Source organism: Cygnus atratus, chromosome 6, assembly GCF_013377495.2.
Source record: "Cygnus atratus isolate AKBS03 ecotype Queensland, Australia chromosome 6, CAtr_DNAZoo_HiC_assembly, whole genome shotgun sequence".
Taxonomy (NCBI): Eukaryota; Metazoa; Chordata; class Aves; order Anseriformes; family Anatidae; genus Cygnus; species Cygnus atratus.
In genome coordinates, this window is record NC_066367.1 from 24919066 (window position 1) to 24947053 (window position 27988).

The 27988-nt window shown below is 37.7% G+C and overlaps 1 protein-coding gene across 1 annotated transcript in view; it reads left to right on the plus strand.

Moving 5' to 3' along the window:
* Positions 1–9019: 9019 nt before the first annotated feature.
* MYLK (myosin light chain kinase) overlaps positions 9020–27988 on the plus strand; it is a 147210-nt gene continuing 128241 nt past the window's right edge. Inside the window, 1 exon segment of the mRNA XM_035536847.1 lies at positions 9020–9169. Within this exon segment, the coding sequence (XP_035392740.1) occupies positions 9020–9169 (150 nt within the window).

Below are 27988 nucleotides of genomic sequence, written 5' to 3' on the forward strand. Positions count from 1 at the left end.
ACCTCTCCATGTCGCAAGCTGGCTTTTGTCCCAACTCCAGAACAGCTACAGTTGTTTTGAATTTTTAGAAAGTGATGGCGTTTTGCAGGTGTGTATCGTGAACACGGGAATGAATTAACTTTCTTCCCTGGAAGCCCTCCTCATGGATTTGGCCAGTGACTGTGGAGTGGGAGTTAGATATCTGAAGTACAGCCTGAAGACTGAAGGCAATGTGTTCCTAAACAGACTGGGAGTTTAAATACTGCTCTCCTTAAAGGTGTCACAAGCTCTGTACTGTTTGAATAGTGAAAGGAGATTTTCCTTAAATACTAGGTAGGGTTCTATGTTCCCCTGAGATAATGAGTCCAGTTTTGCCCTTACCACTTTCCTTCTTCCAAAAATAGGATAGTAGTCCAATGTCCTGCTGTTCAGTGATCAAGGTCATTTCCGCACCCAGAAACATCCCTGAATTTTGGAAGATCTTTGACTTATCTCATGCATGTTTCTATCATCAACACCAACTTCTACCAGTTCTTTTCTGTACTTGTGAAACAAATTATGTAAGGTGAAAATTAAATGTAAAGATTCATTGGCAAGATGATGACTGGCAAAATCTTTTTCTTCAGAAATTGTACCAAGTGCTTGCTCAGCAAATCCTGAAAATTCTTTCTTAAGGACCACAAAAGATATCTTTAGAAATTTGTTCTTTTATGACACCGGTTATCAATGATGAAATTCAGATTTAGACTTTCAGTCCAAACCTTTCCAAGTCTAATGTGTTACATTTTGGTATATACTGAGTATTAGAAATGATCCTTATAGAAAAAATAGTAGAACTTCATTGACAGTGATCTGCTGCTTAGTACACTGAAAACCTTTCTGTAGGTCTTACCTTTTTTTCTTTTTTTCTTTTTATGTTGCTTGTAAACTAGAACTGTAGCAGGTTTTGAAGTCATATTGAATTACCCTCCCCAATGTTCTTCTATAGGAAGCCACTTTGGAATCAGTAAGAACAAGCCCAGCTTGCATCCCATTTGCCATCTGTGTTTCCCTCTGGCTTCAATCTGTTGCTATAAAATAATTCATAGGTATGGGTGCTTTACTGAACCTGCCCAATGCATGTCATATTTAGTTGCTCATATTTCTTCTAAGATAACAGCTGCAAAGTTGTATTTCTTATGGTCTGTCTTGATTTACAGCTCCTTAATCTGATGTTTCAAATTAAACATTTTTGAGTCTTAAAATGCCATTGCATTCTTTTAAGTTGCATGTCCAGCTGCTTGTAATGTGTATCTTTTTTTTTTTCTTTTCTTAAATTTTAATGTTCAGTGGTTATGGAATAACTGGATTATGTAGCCTGTCTGTTTATAATCAAGATAAATATATGTTATCAAAGGTACATATCCCTTTCTCTCTTCATATGGTTTTCCGTATCATTCCTTATACCTGAAATACCTTCTGCAGCTACTTTAATATAGCAATAAACCATTAAGGTGTGATTGTACAAAAGCAGATATCACAGCTCTTGTTAGATGTAGTTTGTTTCAGCGACATGACTACTGACAGTAGGTGAAGTTAGATGTCTGTACAAGTCAGGTATCCACAGCTCAGTGGGCCTGGGATGGTCAAGTACCCTAAACAGAACTGTTAAATTGAGGAAAATTAGAGCATGGTTACAACTGGCAGTATCTGCAAGAAACACGCATCCTTGCTAGTGATTTTCTGGCTAAGCAGCACAAATTGATGGACAAGGAGGTTGTGGTTTTCTTTTTGTTTGGAAAAAACATGTGAGTGTTATTTGTTGTTTTTTTTTTTCTTTCCTTTTATGGTTTATATAAGTAATTAAGGATGTTTGACTACCAGCCTTCTAGTGCTCTGATAATCTTTATGTAAGTAAATGTCAATTAGCATCATCTTGAATTATTCTCTTTCACAAGATCAGGATGAAATTCCTCACACAGCAGTGTGATCGTATCATGGAAATGATTGCAGGATAAAGCCCATGCTGCAACAGATATGCAAATCTAAAAGAAGGACCAAATTTGTTGATTAGATAGACAGATTCTCTTAACCCTTATCTGGTAAAAGTGGTTCAGTTCTCTGTGTCATGCAAACCATATGACAGTATCTTTTTGTCTCTTTTACGGACTTTCCAACAAAGAGGGCTGCTTTTAGGTTAATTATTAAATAATAAGTCACATGGGGTTAGCCACTTTTACTTACGGACACTTCTACAGTAGTTGTGATTCACATATTCCATAAAAGCTGATGAACTAACCCTTGAAGCAGCCCTGAAAAAATAGGTCGGAATTGTCATTGTTCTTACAGGGATGCCCAAGACACAGTAAAATAAAGGAAATCTTCCACAAAACACCACCGTTGTTTTTGTTTGGTTTTGTTTCATCTTTGTCATGAAAGCAAGTAGATAAAGAGAAGATCTGGGAGAAGGAAGAAAGAAAATGACCTAGCTTCATTTCAGAAAGTTCCTACTGTACTTAATAGTTCAAGCTCTCCACCACAGTCTCACATACATACATCTTCTTTAGAGCTGACAATATTTCAGTCTTTAAAGCAGCCTGGAGAACATTGTTGTGTCTGAAATACCATACATGGGCTGCAATAGTATTTTGTTAAAATGAGCACCTGGAAGAGTTTGAACCTGTTCTGTCCTTTTTCTGATGTACCACCAAGATTCTTGCTGATGCAAAGCCACACAGCTGACTTGCTGAGTGTGAAATACAAGGCACTGAAATAATCGGATTTGAAGACCTTGCTTACTTCTGGGAAAGTCTTTGACATAATGGTCCCAAATGAAATTGCAACTTGGATTTTTTTAGGCTCAATGAAGTGACAGCAAAGCTTTTGCACAAATCACAAATTGGCCTGTAATTCCCATTTGTGTAGGACAGTTACACAAATGCACTTTGCGGGAACATACTCAGGGATTTTACATGCATGGTGTTGCCAAAACTTAAGCTTGCAAAATTTTTGGAACATGGAGTTGTGTGTGAAGGTTTGGCATCTAATCCTGTTCCTACTGGCAAGGCTAATAGTTGCTATTGAATTTTACTAGGAAAATGATTGGGCATTCTAGGGTCTGGGTTGAAAACACCCTGAATATCTTTATGATGAAAAGGCTTTTCTAGAGGTTGGGTAGGCAGGGAACCAGGGAGAATAAGATGGTCATTTATGTATGAGGCAATGGAAGAAGAAACTCCAGTCGAGTTGAGACAGGACTGATACAAGGAGAGGCTGCCTAGAACATGGCTGTGATTGGTGGGGTTATGAATTCCTTGCTTTCTGTTCCAATTCTGCCTCTTCTTGCCTGCTAAATCCACACATGACTTTATCACCTGAATTGCTTTGCTGGACCTCTGTGGTTTATCATTCTCCCTGCATACCGTTTCTTGGGTACCATTGGCTGAGAGAAGACAGGATACTGCCTTATGTGCTCTTGTAAGGTAAGACTGAAAAGATAGACACAAGTCGGCTGCAAAAATTCATTTCTGTAGTTCTGGGGAGAGTGTGTTCAGACTTGTATAGGTGTATGGTAACCACATTTTAGTCCTTGTGCCAAAGAAAGAAACTGTAAGAGAGGAAATAAGGTGTGTGAACAGAGGAAGCTGTCAAGCAGGTTCTGAAATACTGAAGGTTTTAAAGCATAAGGGATGACATTTAGTCCCTAGCAAAACTGTTGAATTCAGTGATCTGTGTAAGGGAGTAAATTTTACCTAGTGTTTTAAAATGCATGCATTTTGAAAACATCACCCCATTGGTTAATTAAAAAAAAATAAAAATCTATAATGAGATCCAGCTTCCTGTAAATTACAGTAATTTTGTGCCCCCCCCCCCCCCCCCCCCCCCTTTTTCTGGCTATGCTATTTATATAGTCCTGTTACTGTAGCCTGACTCCCACCCTCTAATATAGTTATCCTCATAGCACTTCTTTGCGGTAAGGAAGTAAATAATCCCCACTTCACAAATGGGGAGCCATGGCAAAAGAGAGGCTTAGTGACTCGCCTGAGGTCATGCAGGCAGTCCCATTACAGAGCAGGGAATTCAACCACAGCTCCCAAAGAGCAGACAAATGCTCCAACCCCTGGGCTGGCCTTTTGCTCCTATTTTTAAAGAGCTCAAAAGACAGTGTCCAGATTTCAGAGATGGTTCAGAGGTTATTGAGGGCAGTCTGGCTAAAATAACAGAAAAGCTGGAGCAAGAAAAAATGTGCTGCTTACGTTGCACTAAGCAGAGTTGCAATATCAGTAAGTCCAATAAAGGCTTTTCAACTGGCAGCTCTGGTTTCCTCTCATTTGCACACACTCGCTCTCTAATACGCACACACGCCCTCTCTGCAACTCATTTTTCTTCTGCCTTGGAGGAAGGACTTGGTAAAAGGAAATTAGTATAATTAAATGGTTATGTAGGGAGCTGATGGTAAGTATTTACATATATAAACTCAGTGGATGAGAAAAACTATGAGATGGATTTCTCAGTGTTTGCTTTTTTGGGTTTATTTTTGTGAGCAGAGTATTGAGTGACAGAGATTTGTTCCCAGAAGAAAATGCTTGAAACACATTAGTCTGCTTTGGTATTAGAAAGATTAGAGGGCACACTGTGAGAATTTGTAAGGATTTATGTGCTTTTTAGAAAGGATTAAGAATAAAAAAAATCCAGATTAGAGATGCTGTCTAACCACATCACTAGCCTGCAAGCCAACATTTGCATGCTGGTTTTCTTTTATGTTTTATACCACAATGTTTGTATTGCAACTTCAGTTACAGTTGGTTTTGTTTAAAGACCATAGGTGTGCACAGTATGTGAAATGAAATGTTATGAGTTCATGCAGCATCTTTGAAATCTTATTCAGCAGCAAGCTTGCTAAGAAAAAGATCTTAGGGAGAGGCTCATTCTAGAAAGTTCCTTACATAAAAGAAGACCAGTTAGATGTGTTCCATAGTTTTTAAGTGCCTGCATTTTTTTCCTGCCTATCAAATTTTAAGCTTGAATAAGATTTGTTTTTTGGAACACTATTTCCTTGAAATATTTGGACATAGTGGTTCCATATTAACACCAGACCGCACAACATGGATTTATTTATTTGTTTGGGAACATAATTGTTAAACATCCTCTAAGCTGAAAAAATAGTTCCTAATTATTTGCTAGAAACATCTTCAGCATACACAGCTAATTAAAGTCAGACTGCTAAATGTGGATGATTAGAGGCTTATGTTGCTAGAAAACTGCTTGTGCTGACTTGAGATAATATGCATTGGTAAATTCAATCCTTTTTAGACATTTTATTTATAAAAGCATAAATCCACACAAGATGTCCTTATGCAGAAGACTAGCTATTACTTTATTTTATACATTACAGTCCCACTATAAAGTTAGGCATCAATTTGTTGACAATTTCTGGCATGTTACCAACATGCAAAAGAAATGTAACCTGACCAGTACAAATGCCCATATTAGTTGCCCTACTCTGCTTCTTTCTCCCAACTCTGATTCTTTTTTCTTCCCTTTCCCTTTCCTTTTATCTTTCCCTTTCCCTTTCTTTCTTTTTTTTTTTTTTTAAATCCACATAGTGTAGAGCTTAATTGAATAACCAGACAAATCAGTGGAAAAATGTTGTTGGAGTTTAGTTCAGTCTTTTCTTCAGATGATCTCTCCAGCCAGAGGACTTTTGTCCAATGCAGTCCATACATACTTGAGCACGTTGGTGCTTGAAGGATGAGCATATGTTGGATGAAGCTTGCTTTCCAAGCATGTGCTGGTGGCTTTCCTTCATATACTTATTGAATCTGGTCTCACAGCATAACCCCATGGGGAGGTTTCTGTGTGTGAGCAGGTGTCCTGCCTAACAAGGTTCCTTAAAGATGCCCTGCATAAGCAGTGCATTGTACATAGGGGCAGATACTTCTTGAACATTTTGGACCCTAGAGAATTGTCCTGTGAACATCTGCAGTGCATGTGGTCTTCTCTCTTAGTTGTTTCGGCCATTTTAATGGCATTTGCCAAAATGGAGTTCCATTTACATAGGTGAATATCAAGCTTGAATTGGATTCCGGGTGATTTAGATTTTTCAACTGCTGTTGCAGTTTTAATTTTTTAACACGGTTTAGGGAGTATATGCTTTTTTGCTGTTTTGTTTTGTGTTGCTTGTTGGTGGTTTTGTTTGTTTGTTTGTTTGTTTTTCAAATTCTCTGCAAAGTTGATACAGATATGTGTAGAACGATAAGTTTTATTAGTGGTTTGTTATGGAATCAAACGTATTAGCGTCTTCAGATTGGAGAAAATTTTCATCATACCTGTATTATACCTGGCACATCGTTACTATTGCAAATGGCCAGAAAATTTTAATTGTAGGTTTGTGTTGGCAGACTGATTTGCTGTTTAAGAGCTAGAGAGACATCACTGATTTCACAGCTAGAGGGACATTGCAGATTTGGCATTGATAGGATAAGGAAATGGGTAGCTTAGCAGAGGAGAACATTTGGGAAGAAAATCTGAAGACTGAGTAGTAAGTTGAGCATGTTGAAAAGTCAAGATCGTTTGTGAAAAGAGAAATTAAAGAAAGCACTTTTTGAAGGAGAACAGAAGAAAAGAGAATGAGAAATACAATTTAGGATGAAAGCCAACTCAGAAAATGTAGGCAGATACAAAATTATCAGTGTCAAATACCAAAAGTGATAAAAGATCAGTTGATATTTATAGTAATTAGTGATTTGAAAAATGTGTGTTCTTTATCTACAAAGAAAAATCAATCTAAAAAAAAAATTGCTGACAGATACTAGCTTGGTAGGAATCAGTTTACAGCTGTGGAATTAATGGAAAGTCTGCTGGGATAAATTATAGTTTTATCTGAGAACTGAGTTTGGAGCATTGTCCTTAACGAAAGAACAGTTAATTGAATGAATACTTCTCTCAAGCTTTCGGTTGTTCATTGGAGTAACTACAGCTGGGAGAGACAGTCATTCTCTGTCTCTTAGGGTGCTACATTGACTTGTTAGAAAAGAAGGAAGTCTACGATTTCATCGCTGTTGCCTGCGGAATACAAGCAGTTTTTTCCCAATTAAAGTTATGTTATGATTTCATATGGTTTCTGTGATAAATCAGGGTAAAATTCTTTCTTTCTTTCTTTCTTTCTTTTTATATTTTGAAGAGTTATTTACACTAGAAAGGGAGACTTAAGTTGAGTTCTCAAGTGACTGGCTGCCAGTACACAGATTCTCTGCAAGATTAGCTCTTGGGTAATTTCTTACAGGTTAAAACTTTGCATCATGGTTAGAGTCATCTTTATTCCATTCACATGTTGGTCTAAGCATTTCGATCATTAAAAATGCTAGAGGGCTTTCTTGTTTCTTTTGCATGCTGGTATACAGAAATGTTACCTTAACACCATTCCAGAAGAAATCCAAAGCCCATGTCACCTAGATTCTTAGAAAGACTGAGGAAGGAGTTTTAAAGTACTTTTAGAAAATCTGTGTACATACATAATTTAACTGATATCTTGGAAATATTTGCCTTCTAAACCATGGTTTCTAAGAGGTGCATACTGTGAACAAGAAAGCTCTGTGGTTCCTTCATCTTAGAACAAAACAACCTTTGGAGGTGCCTCTTTCTCTCTGTTGACTGTGAAGGAGCCAAAACTTGTAGCTTAGGTTAGCCATCCGACTTCCAGACTAGTAACTTCCAAGAGAGGAGCTCCCCTCTTAAACTGTTTTTTAACAATGAAGAGGTGTTTCTTGAGATTGTCACACTGTATGTTTATTGAACATGTCAGGTGTGCTGTATGGAAGTATTATGTTCTCAGACTGGCTTTCAGAAGCACACATGACAGCAGAGTATACGTCGTAATAGAAATAAATGAGGTTTGTGTTCCTAAATTGTCTAGTCAGTTTTGAAAAATGCTCTTCTCAGCCTCTGTACTCAGAGAAAAGCTGGAGGTTTTCAGAAAGAGTTGCAAGGGAAAACTCATGGAATAGGTTCTGTTGTTGGTTGCAGAAGCTGCAAATATGCAGTGGTCTTGAGATCAAAAAGACTGTTGCAAGGCCAGTGTTCTTCATAGGTTCAACATGATCTATTGGTTAGTCAAGCCATTTCTCAGTTTTATTCTTTGTTAAACTTGTCTATTAAATAGACATTTTACAGAGCGGCTTCTAATTTATGCAGACGATTCAAGAAATTAGCAGGAGGGTGAGCGTCTATTTCTTTTTTTTCTGGAAAACCTCAGCTTTTACTTTTTAACAAATATAATAGTGTTTTTTCCTTTTTTTCCTTTTTTTTTTTTTTTTTTTTTGCTTTCTTTAGGGAAGTATGAGGTGTGTAGCAGAAGAATCACCTCTGAAGCAGATATCTATAATGAGATTTCTTAAGTGACAGTTTTGTAGCAAGAAATTTGGTGCTATTTTACTAGTCTATGTGCTGTAGAAGGATTTGCAGTAAAGCAGAGACTTAGAATTTCAGCAAAAGTATCTGTTATGTACTAGCAGTACTTTGGAGGGAGATATCCAGATATTTCTTAAGATCTTGAAAGCACGATATGAAAAATCAGATTTTCCACATTCCCACTCACAAGTTAACTCCAGTGCAAACAGAGGTCTCTTGGTCTCTTTATTTCATAAGACTTATTTAACACTGGCTCTGCTTTTGAGACTTATTGATTTTGGTGTATTCCAGGCCAGGAAAATCAAAGTCATATTGCAAAAATATCCTCCTGAAGTAAGTTATTACAATTTAATGCAGTTGTAAAGGATGACTCCTTGGTTAAGGAGCTGGCCTGGGACTGGAGGGTTCAAAGTGAGTTCAGTTCAAGGCTGTGACCCTGTAACAACTGTAGGCACACCAGGAAATCTTCTTGGGTCTCAGCTCCCCACCCAAAAAATAGCACTTTTTTCTTCAGGCTGAAGACTCTATGTATATGCATATAGCATACATACAGAACAATCTGCTTCTGATCTGGTTCTTAGCTGCAACTGTAAGTAATTAATGGTCATAAATTCTACACTACCCTTTGTGTTTCTCTTTTACAGTCCACATCATGGGGGATGTGAAACTGGTGACAACTACTCGAGTATCCAAAACCTCCCTGACACTCAGCCCCTCAGTTCCTGCTGAAGCACCAGCATTTACTCTTCCTCCTCGGAATATCCGGGTGCAGCTGGGAGCCACTGCAAGATTTGAGGGAAAGGTAAGAAATGGAGATGGTGGAGGGCTTCTTTGTTTGGTTGCACCTTTTCCTGAGGCTACCTCATAGTCTGCAAAGCTAGTGAAATTGCCTCTTCAATATGGGACGTTTACTTAAGAAGAATACACCAGTGTTTCCATTCCTGAGAGGGCAGGAGTGTGACAGGTCTGTTTCTGAGTAGAGGAGAGTGTTGCAAAACCTGACAGTGTGCTGAGCTAACCTAGATGAGCATGCTAGGCACTGAGCTAAGTATCAGTGGAAAACTGCCTCAGGAGCTGTCTCTAATCAGAGAGCACATGTTCTCCTACTGCATATCGATCTCCATGCTTCCCAAAGTTGCCTATTTCTGAAGCTTTACGTGTAGAACAAAGCTAACTGTGTTACATGTGCTTCTTGGTAGTTAAGCTATGAATCTGTACAAGAGAGTTGCGACTTTTTTGTATCTGCACCACCTGCCATACATGTAGCTAATCTGAAAGGAAAAAGCATTTTCAGAGGACAGACTGGCAGAGCGTGGGCATATGTCGATCCCATGTTCTCTCCTTCACCTCACAACTGAGGCACTGAATTGTCCTTACCAGCATCCATATTCTTTTCATGCTTCAACCCTGGTATGGCCTCTTACTTGTTCTGTTTATCTTCCTTTCTTCTCCCTTGATCCAAATCTTTCTCCTGGGGCTGTCAGTTTTCCCTCTTAGCCCTTTCAGCTTCCTCCTGTCCATGTCATGCTCTGATTGAGTGCTGACAGCTATATCATCAAACTGAATGCAGTTCTAATCTTTGAAGTGGTGGGATTTCCCTGATAGAGGCAGGAAACTGCAACTTTACGATAACAAAAGAAAAGGCTAAAAGGAATTTGGGAAATTTATAACTTCTGAAACTAACTTAAACAGAGGGCCAGTAGAGGGCATCTGATATATATCTTATTTATTTATGCAAAAAAAGATGGCATGTTACTACTTTATTTATGTGATACCTGTGTACAATACTATTCTAACCACAACTGGTTCTTCCAGACAGCACCGCAACTAGCAATAACAGTACAGTGAAATGAAAGTTGAATTCTGTGATGTTGCTAAGTTTTAGTTTTACATTTCTTATGTTTCCTAATTAAAGACTCAAGTAGGGTATTTCCAATTTTTCATTCACTCTGCAGACTTTTTATTATTTGTCAAAAGAAAACAGTGGTAAAATTGACTGTCTTACAAGTTAGAGTGCCATCACTGTTTTGAATATTTTTTTCAGACCTAGCTTTAAAATATTAGTTCTTCAAAGATATCCATCCCCTTTTTAGAGTTGTTTTGAACATGGGAAGGGTAAACTACACAGGGTTTTTAGTAGCTTGGGTGAAATACACAAATTCAATACTAATTAAACTTAACGACTTAAGTTCCTTGAAGGAATGAAGGTTTGATGGAAGTTCTGGATTGAACCTCTTGACGAAAATCTAAATTCCATTTCTGCTTTTTTGCTATATGAAAATGGCTGAATCTTTTAATTTTCTGTCTTTAAAATGCAGATGATAATATACTGACTGAATGCATGTCAAATAGATGAAGTAAACCTGTATTGCTTAAAGTGCTTTATTAAGTGCTGAGCATTGAGACTACAGCTTTGTTGAAATACATATGAGATCTGCAATTACTTTGTGGCAGATAGACTGCCTTATGTTGTATTCCATGGCTCGGCAAGCCAAGATAGGTAATTACAGCCACTGTCTTTGGCACTTCAGCCTCTTGCTGTGCACTGAGTATTGTCTGGTATTTGCTTAGTGCAGCTTTGTTTTGCCTCTCTCAGCTAATGCAGCTGAGAAGCATACAACACAGCTGTAGACATAAAACAGCCAATCTTTATCATTGTGCATTAGTTCCAAATTCCCTGGAATCAACTCTAGTTGGAGGCTGAGATACAAGCTTGCAAATCCGGGGGAGGGAGAACAACCTACATTATAATAATTGGAAATACAGAGTAATACAAGCACAGCATGTTCTCCTTACTATCTTGTGCAAGAAAAACAAGTTTTATAATGATTATACCACCTATAAAAATTGAGTTTGTGTGATCTGTTGTTTATAATGTAATGTGCTTGGGGAGCTTGTGTTTGGTTCTGTTGTTTATAACTGCTGGGTCCAAATGAATGTCTTACTGTGTTCCTGGTCTAGTAACATGGACGGGAGAGGGGGGACACAATGCCACAGTTTGGAAGGACACCGTCATTTAATAGCTGCAGTCCTTCTAGATTGCAGCCTCAGAGCTCATATCATCTGGGACCATCTTTAGCTACTTTGTAGAATGTAGTTTCTTCCATTACTTCAACGTTCCAGAGGTTCAGAAGGACAGAAATTAATATGATTTAGTAATAGAGGTAGCTACTGAACATACTTAGTTTTTTCTATCCTGGAAAATAAGCTACAGATGTTATGAGGGTCTGTTGCTGATACTCTGCTTCATCACATAGTATAAATATTAAACTAGACTTAGGCTAAAGAAAAATAAAAAGTTTTAAAAATGGCTAGACAGGAGATTTTCTTCAAAGAGTTCCTCTGCAGTGGAATCTGTCTTATCAGAAAGAACAAACATTTTGAGAATCCGAGACAGGATATAAATCTGTTATTGTGATGATCCTGTACTTTGACTAAGTGAACAAGAAAGAGGGAGCACTGGAGTCAAACCTTTTGCTTTTCTTTCCAACAGCATGTAAGACAAATTGTGTGAAATGGCAATTGAAGATCAAGGAGAGAGTAGAAATTGAGAAATAGCCCATAAATGTAGGAAACAGGAAGTGGAAAGGAATTGGAATTGCCATTAACATTAATATATTTTTTCTGTTCCTCTCACTACCACCCTGGTTTTCTTGCTAAAATCTCAGCAAGTTTATCTATGTCTGACTGCAAATCTCAGTTTCCTAATGTGATCTCAGGGTAAAATGTTAGCTTATCAACTTGCAAGTGCATGAACATGATGTTGGCCTGGAAATCTGACTGAGGGTTGGAACCACTTAGGCTAAAACAAGGTTACCTTCCCTAGGCACTCCCCTAACCTCTGCTGCATGGACACCTAAGTTGTTCATCAGTCAGTTGCTGAGGTGCTTGGTGGGGAAATCTTCCCAGATTATTTTGAAATTGTGTTGTAGGTTCGCAATTTGTTAGAAATTGATTGACAGGCAGATCTCCATTGCATGTCTTATGTGAGATGAACAGCTCAGGGAAGTAACCCCTGCCTTGTGCTAAGGCATTCTACCTTGTCTGTCAGTACTTTTTAAGATACTTTTGGAAAAGGAGAGCATGCCAAAATGTTACCAGGCTCTGTTTTAAGCTGTTTGTTTCTCTGATGGAGAAACTGGAATCACTGGAATATTTATGAATGCTTTGCAATATTGAATAATTTTTGTGTATCTTTCTAATGCAGCTGTATGTCACTGGATGAACTGTAGAACTTAGCAGTTATTTGAATGTTGCCCTGAGTCTACTCTACTTCTGCTTATGGTGTAGGTGGAAGCAGAGTAACTATGTGACTAGCTGCCCATACATAATTTTGCTGAACTTAAACAGCAACAGACTGAGCACATCAAAATTATAGCATGAACACTTCTTGTTCTTTACTCTAACGTCACTGAGTGTCAAGCAGTAAAAATTGACAAGTCAGTTTCCAACAAATCTTTCCCTGTCCAGAGTGATATTAACCTCTGCATTTGCTTGCTGCTAGCAGTTAATTCAACCTGCTTTGGCTGCATGTATGTATAATTTTTGAGGGTAATATTGATGGTCATTAATTTTACGAGCCTAAAGAATACTTGTGCTACAGCTCTGCTTGAGAGGAACAGCCAAATGTCATGCTACAGACCACAGACTGATTGCCTAGGGGTCAGGAAAGAATTTTTCTCCTTGGATAAAGCATTGCACAATTGGCAACAGTGCAGTGTGGGTTGTTTTTCTGCTTCATGTGAACCATCATATATGGTCCATTGCCAGAACCAAGTTGTCAAAGTACTAAATCTAGTCTGGTATTCTAATCTGGGGAAGCTAGAAGTCATGTATTGACAGATGTAGTTCAGAGTTTGTGCAGATGTTGGGGTATGTAGTTCAGAGCTTGATGTCCACCGAGTAGTTATTGTCCTGCTGTTCCCATTCCATCCACCCTCAAATAAAGGAATTGAATGGTAAACATTAAGACTAGCCAGGTTAATGTCAAATCCTGCCCGTGGTTAACATTCTTTCTTGTTTTCCTTCTGTCATTCTTCTTCTGCAACACCCAACCTGTGTCTGTTTGTTTGAATCATAGTTAAGGCCAATGATATGTGTGAACTTGCCAATGTCTGAGCTGCTTTTGCTGCTGCTGGCTGCACAGGTACTCTTTGAAACATGTAGCCTGAGGAAATTGTCTGAGATCAGGCAGGGAGAAACAAGAGGCAATGGAGAAAATGACTGCCTTCTAAGGGAAAAACTGAGATCTAACCAACCTGTTATGTTCTGGCTGCTGTACCAGCTTTTCATGGCAAAACCTTTGTCATTTGCCCTTTGCTTTGGACTTGAGCTGCAAACACGTGTTCCATTTTCAAGTTTCAGTCAGCAGACACTCCAGAAGTATGCCTTAATTACATTGTATGTCTGGATTTGAGATGGCAGAATCTGAAATGAGAGAAGCCCACATCATGACAGAAGATGATGACATGGCATAAAATCCTTTGCTGTTGGCATGAGATGTTTTCTGTTACAAAGCATACCAGGCAGCTAATTGCATGAAGCTGCCAGTGGTTTTGGATCTGTACTTCCTGGAGGGGTGACTGTTCTAAGCTCTATGAGGAAGAAACTCAGGAAAGATCCATGCTTTTATGGGAGACGGCTGCCCTGCTGGGAAGTGGTTAAAGTGGGATTCAGTCACAATTGTTTTCCCATATGGCATTATCTGCATACAGAATTATTCGAAGACACTTCATCAAATGATACAAGCACCCGTGTGTGGGACACCTATTTTTGCTTATTTTTCCTTCTTTCCTTTCCTTTTCCTTCTTTGCTTTCCTTTCTTCTTTCCTTGCTTATTTTTCCTTCAGGAAAACCTGCAGAGGTAGGAGTTACTGCTCAAGAAATTTCTTGATTTTGGACAGTTGTGGTGCTGTTAGCTCCAATTCTGTCTCTCAATCTCTTCAGCTCAGAAATTCACTCCTTACCTGTCTGCCTGTCACATATGGCCATCATGTTTATATTCAGGAATTTCCAGATATTGGTACATAATGATTCTCTGTTTAGTATGTGTGCAGTGTGTCCAACGATTCCCAAAGTACTGGACGTAGTCCACTGTCCCTTGCAATTGGTCTGTTCACGTGCTGAAGCAACAGCCAAAACCCCTGGATATTTGGCAGCTCAGTTTGGTCAGACCTTTTGCAGAGTTGTTCCAAGCTGCCAGACATTCAGAAATCCTAGACAACGTTAAATATTCTGAAATTCCACCCAGACAAAATTTCTAAGCAGGAAAGAGGCCATGATGGGGGAAGACTGGATATACAGTATCCCTACCCTCAATTGCCATTTTTCAGCACAATGTTGATTTTGTGTGTGTGTGTGTAATTGAGACTGCTTTCAGTAACCCACCACCCCCAAATTATGGAAGAAATGTGCTATTTGCCACTATCATATATATTATTCTGTTTGCTTTCTATCTCCTTGCCCATCTTAATTGTTTATCTAGAATAATTTGTGAACAGGAGCTACTCTGTGCAATGGCAGGAAGACTGGCTCCCGTTCTTGGTTGACTTGTTGGAAATTACTGTAAAGGAACATAAAAATCAGGGTGTTTGTTTGTTTGTTTTTGTTTTTAATAATAATAATGAAACTAGTAAGGATGACTTTAGAGCCCTTCAACTAATTTACATATGAGCTAGAGAGAATCTCTGATTTTGTGTTGTATCTACATAAACAAACATTGTTTTAACTGAAGCCAGAACATGCATTTGTGCTGCTCTTGGCCAGTAACTTTTCTTTCTGTCTTTACTTTAACATGCTCCCAATTGTTTTGGATTTTTAGATGGATGCAATTAAAATCCCATGAGGAACAAGACAATAAAAATCGTGTGATTTAATTGAATCTACCTGCTCCCAGTTTGAGATGAGGGGAAGGGAGAACAACAAACTTTTGATTCTGGGAATTTTATTGTAGATATCTGTTTTGGGATCACCCACTACTGTTATGTGTTATCGGAATGCATGGCTTTGGATCAGCTAAGAAAGGCAAGTGTGGTTATTTAAGGATTTACCCATAAGAATATGCTTAGGGTTGATCTTGAAGACAGTAGAGTTCTTCGGTAGGGACTTCTGAGCTTGCCATTTTTCTGTAGTCCTTAAACAAAAATCAGAGAAGCAGTCAGTATAATTCTTCTTATTTCTCTTGTCCCATGACGGTTAATTGTGAATCTCTCAAATTTCAGTTAAGTTTAATTAGATTTTTCAATTCTGCTTTTAATTTGAAAAATAACATCATCTTTTCCAGGCTAGTCTCCTTCCCTCTTCTGAGCTAGTTCATGTCTTTGTTGTGGTCAACTCCATTGGCAATAACGCTCATCATGTAGTGTTGTGCTTCCTTATTTAAATAAATGTTTCAGTCTCACTGCTGGAGGAAGCTGCTTGGTGTAACAAGCAGGCTCAAAGAGCACAAGTTGGGGCAGGTAGGAGAAAACCTTTAAGGTGAACTGGTATGACCTATAGTATGAAGGAACCAGGTAAATTATATCAATATAAAAGGATAATCTACTGTAAAGCAGCCTGTAGACTCTTACTATGTCCTTCTTTTTCTGAGACTTCAGTCTCAGTAAAATGCTCTGAATTCTTCCTCAGAGAGTATTTCTTGTGAAAATGATATCCTGGACGGATAACATGGAACCATTGAACAGCAGTGACTCTGCTGATGCTGCTGCCAACAGGTATGAAAATGTACTAACCATGGCACTTTGACTTCAGAGCAAATTTACTGCTACGGATTTTACCTGAGTTTAAATATATTTAATTCCTGAGTGCTCAGTGCTCTTTCCTCCTTCAAGGTAGGGAAATAGTTATACTGATTTCACAGAATAGAGACCAGATCTGCAAGCAGGCTTGAAGAAAATTTTGATGTACACTAGGTAGTAATTTCAAGAAAAATGTCTTCACTATCCTGTAAGCTCTTTGTGTCTATAAACTTCTTTTTCTACTAAAATAAATAAATAAATAAATTTTCTAGTTGATTAAGGTTTTACTTCCATAGGTGTTCAGTTCAGTTTTCAATGTTCAGTCTGTAGGATGTTATCAATACATCGTTAGAGGTTACTGAATCTCTAGTGTGTGCCTGAAATAGCACATATTTCTGTGCCATAGCTGCCAGAGCTCACTGCATAGTGTCTGGGGACAAACCTGCCTTCATCATGGTTTTTAAGCCCAAAGAAATCCCAGTTCATAGTTCAATATCACATGTGAATATACTGTAATCTATATGTACTTCTCTCATGTGGAGGAAATAACCTCTGGAAGAGGAGAGATGTTGACACATTGGGGTAGTGCTTGATGAGGAGGAGATGCTGCCACTGTTATTGCTGTCAGAGGTTATGTGTGAAAGCTCTCTGCACTAGTAGGAGCTGGAAAATCGAGGTATTCCACTGACTTGTCATCCCTGAGATAACCAGTCAAGTATAAGGGTCTTGAATTGTTGAATCAAGGCCCAAATATATTGAATTTATACTAGGAAATCTGACAGAAGTTATTGTCTGTCAGTAACTGCCTTTTTTTTTTTTTTGGTTATGTTGGATGGAACTTTCTCTAATTCTTTATGATACAGGATGGAATATGACCGGCTTCTTCAGTGACCAATTTCCCAAGGACCTCATTTCCAAGTTTCTGCATTTAGTTACTGAATATGGAATTAGAGATGTTCCTGGAATCAGGGCCTTCAAATTCCTGTGAATTTAACTCCCAGTGACTTCTCCAAGGCTTGCTACAAATCAGAGGAAGAGCAGGGAATTAAATCATTCTTCTTGACTCACAAGTTATTAATCTGACATCTGGGCTACCCTTCCCACATTAAGGATGTGTTATACTGAGATTCTAGAGATGATCTAGGCTCTTTTGCTTTTCTTCTTCAAAGGGCTTGTAGGACTATGCATGATTATGCATGAGAGTGAACACCCAGAACCGTTACATTAAAACAAAAATAAAAATCTTTTTCTAGACTTTCTGGTGATGAAGATAGTCTTATTCTCTGTAAATCAATGCATTGCTGTAAACCTGCAGCCAGACAGAACAAAGCAATCCTTGTCTTCAAAAAAGCTTTGCCTAAAGCTGGTGCAAATTCCAAGTCAGCTTTGCATGTCGTTGTTGCTTTATAGAGATTTTTGTAATTCATGTGTGGAATGAGGTGAAATGAGGAAATAATTTTTTTTATCAGTATTTCTGCATTTCCCTTGCTTTTCTGCACCTTTTCACAGTACTTCAGTGAATGTTACTCTATGGAATATATTGCTCGTTACAAGTATAACAGTTGAGCTTAGTGAAATACTATGCTAATATGTAGCATATACAAGAAATTTTCAGTTAAAGATGACAACAATCCTCACATGTGGTCCAAAGAAAATGGGGACTCAAAGAATAACAAATTAAATAATTCTGCTTATGGTCACTTGGCTGTTGGTGACAGAATAATTGATCTTATTTCATCCATTTCTGTGCTTTCCTGACTCATGTTGAATCAATTAGAATGGTAATTTTCTTGTAGCTGTACAGTAGAGTCTCAAATTGTAACTGTGGGGCCTGAGAGGCTGCTGTTCTTTCTAAGTGCCCCGTAATATACAAGCAGGCCTATAGTTATGCTGCAGGTACTATTTTATTGGTTTTGCAAAACTTTAGAATATTAGTGTGATGCATACTAAAAGTTTATAACTTTTAGTAGTATCTGGCATCTTGTATCATTTGTATCACATTCCCATACTCATCAGACAAACAATGAATTAAGAATTTTTTGTTCTGGGAGCACCCTGGAACAAGAGTTAAATATACTTAAGCTTGATTCTTCAGCTTATGTAAGTTCTGGTGTTGCTTTATAAGAGAATAACTCAGCAGTTTGTCTCTGCAGGAAGGCAGATATAAATATTTCATAACAAAGTGATGATAAAAGCCAGGGCACTGGAAGAAAAAATATGATAAAATCTTGGAAATACAAATTAAAGAACTATGGTAAATGGTATTGATTTTTGCTTATTTCATGGTACCACTGAAACAGCATAAATGAATGGGAATCTTACTGTATGTTTGCAGATAGCGTTTAACATGTACATAGGCCAGTCTAGAGTTGGTCCTTTCTCTGATGACCTTTCTAGCTAAAACAACAGAGAAAATAGTTGTTGTTATCCTCTGTGACATTTGTTTGGAGTACTGAAGCATAGTGAGATCTATTGGTTTGTACAAGATCATACAGAAATACATGCCTGGATTCAGCATTGAACTGTGCATTCCAGAAGTTCAGTTCCCATCCACTACCTTAGATGTGATCCTATCCTTCTTGGAGATAAATACTTTCTGATTTTTGAAGAGAAAGTTAAGATTTCCGATAAATAAAAATGTTACCAATATCTAGGTGACTGCTGTTGGATTTAGAGCATCACTCAATGAAAACAGAATAGCAGAAGTAGGTCCTCAGTGCCTTGACACAAAAGCTAGTCTGTATTCATGTTGGGATATGCTAATGGACAGAATTGTAGACAAAGATTTGTCTGCTCAGGAGACTATTACCCACAGGTTTAATGGAAAGCATTAAGTCGGATTTGTTCAATCTCAACAGGAATGCCAGCAACTGCAGTTAAGTGGAGTTCGATTGAAAGCATATGCAGAGTAAGCACTTTTTTCACAACATAAACAAATATAGCTATATTTTGAGTGCACGTGTGTGTTGTTCTTACCAAGATCACAGCACTTTTAGTTTTGAGAGAAAGCATTAAAAAGGAGAGGCAAGCCCGCAAAATTTCTCTTGAACTCAGCAGGTCTGTAAATATTTATTCTGAACTGTTGAGCTAGAAATTCATAGCCACATCAATTTATTTAGTATTTCAGTTAGTAGTTCGAGGATTTTCTCTCTTAAACGGTTGCTGTTCAGCCCTTGATTTTTATTTTTATTTTAAACACAGCAGTTTATATGCTCATACAGTTTAAACTCATACAGTTTGTACTGTATGAGTTATCTCTGCTAAGCTGTTATTAAAAAGTATATATGTTAAGCTTGGGAAGCTTATTTTTTGCAGACGGTTATAGGATAAAAACATCATTGAAAGTTGCTGAGGAGCAGTTTGTAATGGGCTTCTGTATGGATGTCTTAATTATTTAATGCCTAGCAGTAAGTTGCACATTACAGAATAAACAGTGCAAGAAGAAATTCTAGATGTTTAGGCTGTCCAAAGTATTCATATCTTAACAATCCAACATTGCATTTTATTACCAATTTGTCATCTCATCAGTCCTACTTTTTAATGAAATGTAAAACAAATGACATTTCATGCTCATTGTGGTTGCCAGCTCTGCAAAGCAGCATTAACAAAGAAGCAGTACATACAAGTGAGGAGAATTTTTATAACCTCTCCAGACCATTTCCTTTGCCAGCAGCATTCATCACTATCAGCAGACAGACTGTACACGAACATACAACTGTGCAGTTAATTCAGCAACAAAACCCAGTTTTAGCATTTTCTGTGGCCACTGACTGAGTGCTAAATTGCAGGAAAATAATCTTGTGTGGCTGGAAGTTGATAAAGCAGGGGCACATTCATTCAAAGCAAAGACATTTTGCTACCACCTCAGACTACAGATGAGGATTGCTTCCCTTAGTTACAAACTTCAGAGCTCCAAGAATATTGCTGTGTGTTTTGAGTACAGTGAGCACTTATTTTTCTATTAATTTTCAACAGTAGGTCATTCACACTGTTTATATAGATTCCTTACCTACAGATAGCATGTATTGGTATTGCACGTTGGGGAATAGTGTCTCCAAGCCAGGAAGATATGAACATACAAGCAAGCTGTCTTGGTCAGTGGCTTAGCTCCTGTGAGAGGGTTGGGCCACATGTATTTGGTGACATGTAAAATCACTTCACATTATACTAAGATAGAAACTTCACATTGGTAAGAGAAAAAATAATAATCTTTCAGTCTTCCAGAAATAATATGCAATGGAAAAATAGTTTTTGTGTGTGTGTGTTATTGCAGTGAATGATGATGATTGCCTTGAGAAAGGCAAGAAGCAGAGTACATTGTTGTCTTTAAAAAGTGACTGCCAATTCAAAAGCCAAACATCATTGTTATGAAGGGATCATTGCTCTCTGTAGATTATTGATGCAGTTTAGTTTTTTGTTTTGGTTTGTGGTTTTTTGTTTGTTTGTTTTTATTTTTTTGTTTGTTTGTTTGTTTTTGGTATCAGCAGAGTTTTTTGACCTGCTGATGTTGCAGACAAGCTGTTGCTCAGAGTATTTGGATTCCGTAATCAATTCTGTCAGATAAAACAGCTAAATATATATAGTTTTCCTCCAAAGTAGGGACATAAACATTTTGCTTACGGCAGAGTGAAATTTCACCCTGTACATGTCAGGGGGTTTCCTCGTCTATGCACTTGGTCTAAGCAATCTTTTCCACCTTTCTGAGTGGTGACTGCATGGGGGATTCACAACCGAAAGTAAAGATATTTCTCAGGCATTAAAAGCTGACAGGTTTTTGATGTGAAGAGAGGAGACAGTTTCCCAACATTTTGTTTTTCTTGTGTTAAACTACATTGTTTGAGTCTTTCTTCTAGTGCTGCCAAATGAAATTTATGGAAAAAAGTAGCAGCAAACACAGTAAATCAGGCTGTCCCGTTGAAGTGGAAATGAATGAACTGCTCCTGTTCTGACAGCTCTCACATCACAACAAAACTTGGGACTGTTTTTTTAAAACATTGTTTCCTGTAGCAGACATTGCTGCTGTTCTGAAATGAACACTGGTCCTGTCAGGACTCCTGGCATGCTTCTAAACCCATTCACAGACTTAAAGCAGCTGCTTCATTTAGCAATACCTGATAGATATCTTGATTCAGAATCACCAAAAATGGAGAGGAAGAGAAGGATAGGGAATGAGGGCACATTTTAGGAGCTTACTGGGGTATGTGGAGCAATTAGCACAAGCTATTTCCATTCAGCAGCCATGGTTGTTTCTCTTTGAACTCATTTACGTTCTTACTGCATAATCCTAAATGACCCATAACCATGCACACAGATGCGATATTTCTTTGCATTTGGGGCGTTTTAAATTATTCAAACTATTCAGCACCTCATAACGTTTAAAACATATTAAAAGGCCTTGACACCAGTTGGTCCATGGGAAGAAAGCTTCCTCTTTGCAGTTATTTTTTTTCTTCTAAGGAGAGACTCAGAAGCAGAGAAAATTCCCATTAAAATTGATTAGAGTTTCACCCAAAGAAGGCTGCAAAGTTCATCTTCCTTGTTTTGCTTACAGCTCTTGTGCTTTGAGATTTTTTTTGGCCCATTCTGCAGACTATTCTATTTTGCAGAGCTGTATGGCAGTGTTGGAGTTACAGAGAGCTGACCAGGTCCTATCTTACTATGTTGCTCATATTCTCCTGTGGTGGTGAGTTAATTTTCTGTCATTTGTAACACTACTTCACATGTTTCTCATTTTGCTGCAAAGACTGTACCTGTTCTGTCTGGACCATCTTTACTCAATACTGTGCACTTCGATACCTTTATACAACTACATTAACGTGAGGTTGATGGGTTTCACTCATCATCAGAAGAGCAGCTGTTCTGTGCTCCAACTTCAGTTTAGTCCTATTGATCTCTGCAATAGCAAACTTGTTGGCAAGGAGAAAATATGGTCAGATGATTTAATCTAATGTTACTAAATGTACAAAGCTAATTCCTTTATAATGTGAATTTGGCAAAGTCTCTGAGTGTTTCTGTGTCTCAGATGCTCAGCTATGAAGTTAGAGTGACACTTTCCCACACAACAGCTGTGTATTTTGGAACTGAGATCGTCTTCAGTTTGTACATAACTCAGTATCCTGCGCACTCTTCAATCTCCTTGTGATGAAGTACCAGAATTTCACCACTTCGTAGAGACCTTCTCATCTGTATAAAAATGTGCAACTGCAGAAAAGTAGGAGGGAGCCAGGACAGCATATGGTTGGTGTTGGGGTAAATAGCCTAAACTTTCTCCTAGCCTTTATCAAAGGTTTGCGACATCTGACTGCATTTTAATTGTCAAACTGATGTTGTTTTCTTTTTAAGAGGAAACTTTGGAGACTAAAGATAGATCTAAAAAATACAGAGATCCAGTCTGCTTGTAATCCCATTTTAAATTCAGAAAACTTGTACTTAGAGACAAAAAGTTCCAGGTGAGCTATATGGGTGGTTTGTATAAAGCTCTCCTCATGTTCTTAATAGCTACAGGTCATCTGGCTACAATGTGGGGGAAGTAGAAAGACATATGTTGCTTATGGTAGAATGATTTATTAAAGCTTCATCAGAAAAGCATCGCCACTCTGGGATTGCAACACCTGTGTGAAAATGCCTCCGTTAGTGTAATAGAGGTTTATAGCCTCAGTTCCACTGACTGACGTTACAGATATATAGAAACTTTATCTTCTGTATGGAGTGTCTGCTTATTGGAAAGGGCAAAGGCCAACTTAATAGTGTTCCCTATTTCATCTGAATGATGTTTCAGGTTATTTGGGGACTGCCAAAAGCATCCAATAACACTATTACTTTAAACACATTAAGATTAAATTAATTATTTAAATGAAATAAAACTTAATTTAGGAAAAGCATCTAAGCATATGATTAACACCACAAGATTTGAGTAAGGCTTAAGCATATTCTGAAGAACTGCGTTAGCTGGGGCTGATGTCTGAACTTAGGAATTAAATAAACTGAAAGCAGCTTGAACACCCATTACAGCTCTGAAATTCTACTTGAGTCCTTCAGAAATAATTCAGGACAGACGGACTCATAGATGTTATGGTACCTGGGAAAGCATTGCCTCATTCAAATAGCTATATATGGTGACTGAGCACAAAGCCAATACTCCATGCATCTTTGGGAACCCTCCATGATGAATTTTACAAAAATAGTAATAATAAAAAATAAATATAGAAGACAGAAGAAGAAATTATCTGCAGCTGCTGTCTGCTTTTCAGTTAGCAGACCATGTCTTCTATGGATAAGTCATAAATTCTTCCCTGCTTGGAGAGCCACAAATGCTGATTCTCCCGAAGAACTGTGCTGGTGTGTGTAGTGTTCAGCTCCTTTGTAATCTGTAAAATGGAGTTGAATAGCAAAATGACAAAACTTGTAGATAATGCAGAACTCCTAAAGAGAGTCAAAGGGAAAACTGGTGGGGAACCATCTGCAAAAGGATTTCATTCTGTTTAGTGCATGGACTATAAACAGCAAATGCCACTTGGCGTTGATGAGTACAGAGCAGAAAAAGTAATATATACTTAGTTCAATTTTTATTAGCTATTACCCCTGAAAAGAGAGATCTCACCCTGAACAGCTCTCTGATTAATCAGCTCAAGGTGGTAAAAATAACAAATAGAATATTTAAAAAAAGAAAAACAAACAAACAAAAAAAACACCCTACTATGTCAATCTAGAAATCTGTGGGTTTTCACTTTTTGAATGCTACATGTAGTTCTGATCTTTCCCTATCTCAGTCTAGAAAAGAGAAAATTTGACAAAGATTATCAGAAGTATTTCACGGTGTCAGGGATGGAATAAGCACAAAAGCATGTCAGAAAGTTATTCTTCCATGTGATCAAATCATTCCACGCTTTCTAGGATGGAGGGACTTTTTGCCAAGGTGCTGCACAAACCCTTGCAGTTTGCCAGACAGCCAAATGAAACTCTAAGGAAGGATCTCTCACATGAAAATTTACACTCCTTTAATTTTTACTTTCCCCTATCCTCTGTCTTACCTGAATTCTGTAATTGCATTCTATGATCTAGAGATTAGACCCAGGGTCCACAATCTGAACTCTCTACATATAGGTTTACGATATTATAATGTTTTTAGTGGATTTATAAAATAGTTGGTACAGCAGTCAAAATGAGCCAGAAGTGTTTAGCATTCACTATAGTGTTTCAAGTCAATGAAAACTATACTGTACTCAGCATCTTATGAAATTGGGCCATGGGTTTTTTGATGGGATTTGGAAGAGATAAAGATCATACAGTACACTAACAAGTGCATTGAAACAATGATTTTAAAGGAAAAGCTTTTAATAAATAGGAAGAGAGTGCTAAGTCTCTTTTTACCTTCTGGGTCTCCTTTGAATATTATGAATTGCATCTTCAGGTGATTCCTCCTCATCTCTCATCAGGGCAAAGGGTACAATGACAAAGCTTGAAGACTCTCTCATGTTATTGCAGTATCATATTAAATTTCTGCTCGAGACTAAAAGACTATGAGTTTTCCTCCACTCCCAATGTTAACATTAGCAATATCAAGGCGTCCAACTAGGCAAAACATCTTTTCATTGCCCTAAATGGGAATCAAGTAAAATATGTATAGTTTGAAACTTCTAAAGGTGAAATCTTGAGAAGGAATTTAATATAGTTTTATTCTTTCTACTTTTGATTCTTTATTAGTAGTAGTAGTATTGGTTTTGAAGCTTTTTTTCCTCCTCTCTCTCTCTCTCTCTCTCTCTCTTCAAGACAGTAGTCTGAATTTTTGTTTTGTCATGGTTCTCTCCCTTCTCCAACCCATTTGGGAGAAGAACCAGAAAACTGCACACACCAGTCATGAAGACTGATGTCTTCAGACTAGCATTCCAGTAAAGGTTATGGCCGAAGAACTAATTTATGAAGGCTGTATGCATATAGAACAAGAAAACTAAACACCAGATGTAATGTAAGTGTTCAGCTCTTAAAAAAAAAAAAAAAAAAAAACACTTTACAGAAAGACCATTATTGTTTCTTGTAGGTACTACAGATAATGCTTTGAAGTGAGCTATGTTCAGTCCTAGTAACATATTCCGGTTTTGTTTTAAATGAGGCAATTGTAATTCTAGACTGCTCATTTGAAGAAGTAAGAGACGCAAAGTTATTTGCTTTGTTTGCAAGGTTGTAGCTAAGTCCCCAAATATTTAACATTTTCATGTTTAACTTTGCCAGGCAGGTTCTCTGTTCTAGAAGTAAGTTTTTAAAATGGATAAACTATTCTTGATATGTGGTTTGTGTGTATTTAAACTCTCAGAAGGAGCTTAACAATGTATCATGTCCACTCTCCTTTATCAAGAACATATGCTGTTCATTTGTTATGGCAAACTGCAGTCAGAACCTGACAGAAACACTGTTACAAGTCTTGCAAAAAAACTGTGCTGGCCAGAACCATATTTCCCATCTGCACTAATCCCAAAAAATTACATAAAAATATATCACCTCTTAGATGAGGTCATATTCATGGTGTTCATATTGTAATCTCCACAGGTTTGTACTATTTTTCTCCTAAGATTGACGTTAAGAGTTCACATGAGTATAAACTAATAAAACTAGAAGTAGCTTTTTTTTTTTTTTTTCTTGTTACAGAACAAGCTGGACAGAGCACGTACTGTGGTGTGTCCCATTCTTAGCATCCTCTGCTAAGTCTGCTCTCAAGTACTTGATTCCCTTCATAAGTCTTTAGGTCAAGATCCAAACCCAGAAAATCTTGGCTCTTGATTGAAGGCAGACAGAGTACACTGGCTAGAGTCTAATGACTATGGGAAACTTTTTTTTGTAAGCCTTAGGATGAGCCTTTTGTGGGATGAGCCACATCCACAGAACAACTATTACTGTCTAGATTGAATATCTTGGGGCTGCAGGACGGCCCTGTATTGCCTTTAGCTGTATGAATTTCAGATGAGCGCATCTAATACATAACTTGCAATAAAGTGAATAATTGTCAATTCTGGTGATACCTAAATGTTGGAAGAAGAGGTATGCTATACTTTCTCTGCCATATTTCAAGTGTCAGTGTTATACACTGTTAATTCCTTTATCTACACTATTTTGAATAGAGTTACAATTACAGAATTTGTCATGCTACCCAATCACGTTCCTTCTGATGCTTTGTTGATACAATCTGATGGATTTAAGTTTTGCAAAAGGGACAGTTTATGTCCCGCTAGTAATGACTGTTTGCTAAGCCAAGTCCTTTCTTTTCTGTGTTAGACTTTTGTTTGCAGGCTGCAGAATAAAGATCAAAGTTTGTCAGATACTCTGAATGGTTTTCCACACCTCCCTTGAGTCTCCTCCTGGTGTGACGTCTAATGATCTGTCCAAAGCACACTTTTTGGAAAAGCTCAATGGTAACAGCAGGCACATATAGGTGAAGCTATCTTGTTTCTAACCCTTTATAACTTCCGATCTCTACAGGCCTTTTCTTGAGTTGTAGTTCCCAGAAATGGCCAATTTCTGGTTGAAGGCAGGCATGGGACAGAGGACAGACTGCAAACCCTTCTTAAAAAGTTACTCATTCTGTGGTATTCTTTAATGTTAAGATAGGAAACTAGCCAAATAAGCAAGAAAAATACTGTTCTTCTGAAGGAGTTAATTGCTGTCAGACATCATCTACCAACCCAATGGCCAGTTTCTCTTACAGCATTCTCTGAGCAGTTTTGTTTGTGTAAGTCCCTTTTTTCCTGCAGAAGGAATGACTAGATCACTAGAAATACCAAAAAAAAAAAAAAAAAAAAAAAAGATAAAATGAGTTAATACATGGTAAACATGAATGATATGACTGTTCAAAGTGATACTAATGTCACACATGGCAAGAAGAAAACCAGCCAATGGTTACAATGATTACAAACCAACGATTACACTTCAACCATTTGCAGTGGCTTTTTGTAATTTCATGTACATGATCTTATAGTCATGGTCTCTTCCAGCCCTGTTTCCCATTATTCTTCATTCATTTTTTCTCAAGGCAGAGTCAACTTCATAGTCTCATTCCTGATAGGTGTTTGTCAAACTGTCCTTACAGGCCCACAATTATGGCAACCTTCCAGTGATAAAAGTCTATTGCTTGCCCTCTCCACCATATATGTGAAAACAGTTTATTGTCATCTTCTTTGCAGGTACCTTTATGCATTAGGAAACATTTCTCATTACTGTCCTTCTTGTTATACTAATTACCCTAGTTACCCGGTTCAGTGCAAACTGTGTTTTCATGTCGTTTTGATGCTCCAAACATTTTTGTCTAACTATAAATACATTTGCTGCCCTACTAACCATCAGTGTTTTTAACAAATTCTTTCTCTGTGTAGCAATGAATGAAGTGTAGGCTCTGTGCACCAGTTTTAATAGCCTCAAGGACTGCATATTCCTAGAAGTTTCAAGGCATGTGGAAAAGTCCATTTTTGCATAGCTCTTTATCATTGAACATTTTAATTTAAAAAAAAAAAAAATTCTCTTAGAAGTATATTTTATATTTTTCTCTCTGAATTATAAATGGGCAGTTATGGTAAAGAGTTTTTCTCAATAAGAATGAGGTGTTAAAAGCAGTGTCACCTAGGTGCAGAAGCAGCAAATCTGCAGACTGTAAGTTGTTAAATACCACCTACCATACACTGTCATTCTTTAACAGCCTACAGAGGGGACATACCTCAAAAAGCAGGTAGGCACGCAAATTGGGTAGAAAGCTACATTTTAAATAGCATGCAAAGTATGAAAAATTGAACAGAAAATATTTGTCTTTCAAAGATAAATTCAAAATTAATTGTTCTTCAGATGGATTGAACTATCTTAATAAAACCAATTCTTTTATTCAATGATTGAATTGTTTACCTACA